The 5952-nt window shown below is 54.9% G+C and overlaps 1 protein-coding gene across 1 annotated transcript; it reads right to left on the bottom strand.

Annotated features, from left to right (window-relative positions):
• Positions 1 to 431: 431 nt before the first annotated feature.
• On the bottom strand, positions 432 to 4260 carry TCF23 (transcription factor 23). Its single transcript, XM_023763485.1, is given in 5 exon segments — positions 432 to 1400; positions 3044 to 3145; positions 3147 to 3247; positions 3250 to 3286; positions 4039 to 4260. Coding segments are annotated over 5 exon segments (642 nt in total). The 3' UTR covers positions 432 to 1220.
• Positions 4261 to 5952: the final 1692 nt, after the last annotated feature.

Here is a 5952-nt window from a genome sequence, read left to right as displayed (position 1 = left end):
ATCCCCTTTCACTCAAAGATTCTTTCTCTGTCTGGACTTTGGGCTCCTGAAGCGATACCTGATCTGGAAGATTCCTTCCAGTATGTGCAAACTCTGTGATTAGTCCTCAAATTCTTTCTTCAGGACCAGAGGTAAATTCCACTGGAACTCTATCAAATTTCTGGCTCCCCCTGGCAGGACTGAGGGAGAGCCTGGGAGGGCAGTGTCTGTGGGGAGGAGTTGACCCGAGAGAGGTCATTTGTAGACAGATTGTAGAAATAATTTTGGAGCCAGTGAGTCCTTAGGCCAAAATCATACAAGAATCCCTCTAGACCCGGACCTTGTTTTTCCTGGAGGTTGGATTCCTAACATAATGGAAAGAGAAGACTGTAATTATCATCCCCTGGAAGAGATACACGTTCTTCTCCTAAGGTCCTTCAAGGATGTTCTTCTTATGCAAGGCCTTAGGGTGCTGCGGGTTCGTTAAGGTGGCGCTGCCTCGGGGTCAGGTCTTCTCTGAGGAGGCAGTGGGGACTACAAGTGTCTCGGAAACTGGAATGTAAGCCATGCGAGCTTTATGGCTTCACCTGTAAATAGAACTCGTATCAAGGAAAGAGCGGAAGGGTGCAGGGCCCCGAGGGGGAGACACTGTAGAGGTGAGGGGCAGCTGGAGAGACCATAATGCAGAGACAAGCCTCCTGAGCGCCGTCCTGCCTCTTTGGCATCCGTGTACGTCGTGGTGAAATAACAAAACATTCCCTTCTTCAGTTTCCCCTCTGCTCATGCGACCCCAGCCCAGCTCTGTTCACACGCACAGCGGCCAAGAGCCTGCCTGGTCCCATCAGCCCCTGCGGCTGTTGCCATCCTAGGCCCCTCCCTCTGCTTGCAATCTCCAGAGGGTTTGCAGGAACTTTGGGGGTGTGAGGGGGGTGGGGGGGTGGGGGAGCAAGGGGTAGTGCCATAACTCAACCTCCAACCCAATCAAACCCCTTCCTCTCCCATTTCCCTTGTAGCTGCCACAAAAGAGCCCCCTGGTGCCAAGATGAGGGTGGACTCCCTGGTGCTCCTGAGCACTCCATCACAGACGTGCCCCCGGCTTTGTCTGGTCTGCAGGCTGGAACCTGGGGGCTGAGTCAGATCCAAAGGGTAAGAGTCAGCATGCAGACAGGCAGGGCCTGGTAGAGAAGAAACCAGGTCCCTAAGCTTGAGTCGCAGTCCAGGAGTGAAGGTGAGCATGATGGTCATTTATCACCAAGAACGGGTGGGAGTGGCCTGGTGGGGAGGAGAGCATCTGCCTCTCCAGGGACTTGGGGTCTGGCCTCTGCCTCCTTTGTTCTTTGGCCCAGGCTGGTGGCTGTGGTGGAGTCAAGGCCAGAGCACCCCAGGCCTCCAGCATAGAGACGAGATCTCATTGGCCACTTCTGCAAGACACGGAGATGGAAAGTGAGGAGTGAGTCCTTCTCTTGCACAGCCTCCCACCCAAGTGCCTCTGACCCAGACGTCAGTGCCCACACCCTATGACTGGGGACCTCCCAAGATTGTCCCTCCTTCCAGCAGGAGTGTGGGCAGTCCTAGACAGTCCCAGGTTGACTTTTCCCTGAGGTCTGCCCTCCCCTTGGCAACCCCTCCACCTGGGGGCTGGGGTGAGGGGCACTGCTCCTGGCTCAGCAGCTCCACTGTCAGAGCTCCAGACCTTACCCGGCTCTCATTGGTTCGTTCTTCAATACATTTATCCATTGCTTCCTCCATGCAATGGCCTTACTTTGATCACCATCTTACAGCTAAGGCAACAACTATGTACCCCAGATGCCACTGTCAGCTCTTCAGAGTTGCCCCCATTTAGTCTCAAATTCTTGCATTTTGGCTACATTTGCATGAAATAAAATAAAAAAATCTCAAGTTTCAAGACATTTCAGAACTATGGTGTTCAGGGGAGACAGATGGTGAAAAGTAGACTCCCTAAAAATAAAGTTGACCCCATTACAATGCTACCCTCAGGGGTAGAATGTCTCTTCCTTTGTAGCACAGTTATACCCCACAACCAGCAATTTACATGCCGCCTCCTGGGCCTGCTTGGTGGCTGTGAGCAAGGGAGGGGGTCTGAAGCAGACACTCTTGGGTTCAAACATTTAGCCACTTAATCTCCCTGAACTTCGGCTTCCTCATCTGTAAAGCAGCCCTGCTTTGGTTCTTGTGTGGATTAAAAGATAAAAATGCACTAAAGCACAGCTCCTGGCATAACTTTAGCATCCAAATACTGTTAGCTGTTATTGAGACGGTGATTTACTGTTAATTATGCTTTTTATGAATAGTCTCATTTCATACCCTGGAAGAGAAGTAAGGCTCATGTTACCTTTCCTCCCACATCTATATATAAAAGCCTAAGCGACTGACCGGCTGATAGCTATGACATGCACTGACCACCAGGGGGCAGACGCTAAATTGAGGAGCTGCTGAGCTGAGGTGACTTGGCAGCTGGGGTTCTTGGGTGACACAACTGGAACCAGAGAGGAGGGAGCCTGATTCTAGGGTGCATCACCAGAGAACTACCGTCTTGCAATCTGGGACCCCTCAGGGGATGTCTGAGAGCTGGTTTCAGCCTGATCCCTGCAGGCCAGGTCGAGGGACACCCCCCCCCCCCGCCCATGCACGAATCCATGCACTGAGCCTCTAGTATAATATAAGCAAGGTTTGGGACAGGTGGATTGCAGTCTGGTAGGTGGTGTCCCCAGCTTGGTGGCTTCTAGAGCGATGCTTTCTTAGACTATTGCTCTCCCAGCGGGCATCTCTCCTGCCACAGAAGTCCCAAGGACAGGGGACGATACCCCCCACATCCAGGACTCTCTGAGGCACGGTTTCCTTTCCCAGGCACCAGCCTGGAACCTGTTCCTTTTTCTCCCCTGACACTAGGCACCCCCGAGTCTTGGGGCCTCCATGAATGTCCCTGGAACTACATTTTCATAAAGTCATTTCCAATCACCATTCCCCACTGCAGGCCGGGATCTGAGTCCAATATCCCTCTACCCCAAACCCCCTTCCCCGAGGCCCTGGCCCCATGGCCTACCTTGAGAGGGTGCAGGAAGCAGAGTCCACGCAGGAAGGGTGGCCAGGCGGGGCCAGGCAACTCGTGGCCGAGTGTGCGGGTGAGGTGGGCTATGTAGCTGGTGGGCCAGCACCAGCACATCCAACTTGGAGAGCTTGGTGCCCGCGGGCACAGCAGGCAGAGCGGCCTGCAGGGCCAGGAAGGCCTTGCGCAGCGTCCTCACCCCGTCTGCTCCCGCGCGGCATTCTCAGGACTGACCTCACTCTGCACAGAGGACCAGGCGAGTGAGTCTGACCGGACCCCCTCACCCCCACCCTCAGGCCCCGGCTTCTAAGAGCATTCTAGTGAACAAGCAGGGGCCAAACGAGCACTCTGACAGCAGGGACCCAACGACATCACCCCAATCTGTCCATTCTTGGCCCTGCCCCACGTTACAGCTGAGGGAATGGAGAGAAGGCCTCGCCTGGTGTCCGATGGAACAGGTGGGCAAAGCTTGGCCCAGAACCTGAGATCCTGTGCTCTTTCTAATTCGCCCAGGTGCCTCGTCCTAGCCTTCCTTCCTTCCATCCACACCCAGGTCTGAATCCTGCTGATCAGGTGCCCTGGGCCACAGGGAGCACAGAGCCATGTCCTGCTCGGTAGAGATGACCCTTGGCCCAGGCTCATCTGAGAAGAAGAGGCAGCTGTGGTAAAGAGGAAATGACACCAGACGGGGCTCAAATCACAGACTAAAGTCCTGGCCCTGCGGTTGCTGACTGTTGCCCTGGGGCCTTGGGAAATTCACATCACTCCTCCAGGCTTAGTGTCCTGGAGAGAAGGGAGTTGGCCAGGTCTCTTAGCCACACTCTCAGCTTACCCCAACCACAAAGCATGGAGCCTTAGAGTCGAAGGGGCCAGGGTCCCCTATTTAGGGCAGGGATGGTAACACTGACTGATGCTCTGCCATCGAGGTGACCTCTCTCAACCCCTCCACCCCCTGCCTCCCCAGCTCCCTCTGCAGGGCCCTATTTCCTTACCCTGACACCAGCCAGGCTCCCGGGGCCGGCCCCTCTGGGGGCAGGGGCAGCTCTGCTCCACCTCTGGTAGCTCCAGCCGGTCCCTTCCCACAGGTCCTGCCTGGTCCTGCTCAGGCGGCTCCTCCTGCTGTGGGTGCCTGCTAGCAGCCTCGGCCTGGCCTTCGCCGGGCTCTGCCCCACTCCCGGCATGGCCAGTGCCCCTCTGGCCTTTCTCTGTGACATGCCACACCCTAGGGATGTGGTGTCACAGCTCCCAGGACAGGAACACAGTGCCTGAGGGAGTCCTTGGGCTCAAGCTAGCCGGGCAGGCTGGTCATCTGGCCAGCGATGTCTATATCTGAGGGAGCTGGCGCCAATGCAGTCCTGCCTCGCTTCGTGCTCTGGGAAAACCGCCCACCGGCACAGCCCCCGCGAAAAACCTCCTGCCTGCCTCCCAGCCAGCGGTGGGTGGGGGTGCTGCATGCTGGGAGTGACCAGGCCCTGGGAGGAGGCCCTGCTGAAGAAGGCAGGAGGGTGGTGGGAAGGGAGCTTCCTTCTAGGAGCCTTGCCTGACCCTGACAGCAGTCTTATGATAGACCTGCGGCTTTCGCTTTGGGGTTCGAGTTCATGGAGGGGCCCTGAACCTCCTTCTTCTCTGCACACGTCCTTAGAAGGACTTTTACTCCCCATGCGTACCTCAGGTTCTCAACCCAGTGCTTTTCCTTGTACCTCTCTGCCCCCTGGAATGCCTGCTCCCACTCTGCCAGGGGAAGGCTGCCCATCCTGCAGGCTGTGCCTTCTTTTGGGAAGGCCCGGAACCCGGAGCCCAGGCCTCGCTGTTTCACTGGGGCTCCGTTTATGCTTGACCACACCCTGGCTGGCTTCCTAACAGTTCAAAGTCCTCAAATCCCTGCCAGGCAGTGTGCTAAGCACGTTACGTGTATTACCTTTCTTTCAACCTTATAAGAAAATAGACTCACATCCTCATTTCACAGATGGGAAAACTGAGCGTCAGGAGGTGAAATAACTTGCCCAGCGTCAAACATCCAGCAAGTGATGCGGGTATGGAAACCCAGGCAGTTAGTGAACTTGGAAGACTGCCCTGGCCCCGTACTGTTCTTCCGGGGCTGAGTTACTCACCTGTCTGTCCCCAGGCCAGACGGGAGGGATTTGAAGGCAAGGACCAGGATGTTTGCTGAGTGGCGTTGTAGCCTCCATACAGCTACTTAGGAGCAGGCGGCTGAAGAAATAGCAAATCTGCCACAGTAGCCCCTGCCTGACCTCAAGTTGCAACCTCTGCCTGCAGCAGAATCGTCTTGCATGTCCCTTGTCCCTCAAGCCTGAACTCCAGGGGAGACCCAATAAGTAAAGGGAAGGTACAGAGAGGACAGAGAAACAGGGGTGACTGTAGGTACAGCGAGGCAGACACCCAGCTGACCAGAGAGAACGGAAAAGAGAAGACAAGTAAAATTGACTGAATATCCATCAGTAATGGGAAGAATACGACAGACCTCTGTAAGATGACATGGAAAGCTCTCCGAGCTGCACAATTAAGTGAAAAAACTTATTTGTAAACCAACGGGTATAATAAGATCCAGCCAGGATGAAGAACACCAAAAACAAAGCTGTGTGAAGGTGTATGCACTTACGTGAACATAGAGAAAGGAGACTGAAAAATGCGCACCAAGCGTTTTCTTCTTCCTTTTTTTTTTTTACGCCGGATGCAGAGACTTAAACATACACTCAATTCGTGTCAGTTCGTGGCACAGCGTCTTCGGTACACACAGGGCCGGTTGTTGGCCTCGCTCCCACCTGCCCTCCATTTCCTTTTATCCCATTCCCATCCGTCTTCCGTATCGCAGGCCACCATCCCAAAGGTGTGCTATTAGATTTTTAAAAGTTTACCTTGGCCGAGACCGGTTTGGCTCAGTGGAT

The sequence above is a fragment of the Myotis lucifugus genome, unplaced genomic scaffold, assembly GCF_000147115.1.
Source record: "Myotis lucifugus unplaced genomic scaffold, Myoluc2.0 scaffold_285, whole genome shotgun sequence".
NCBI classification, from domain to species: Eukaryota; Metazoa; Chordata; class Mammalia; order Chiroptera; family Vespertilionidae; genus Myotis; species Myotis lucifugus.
The sequence above is the reverse complement of the archived record's forward strand: the minus strand, read 5'-3'. Positions and strand labels throughout refer to the sequence as shown.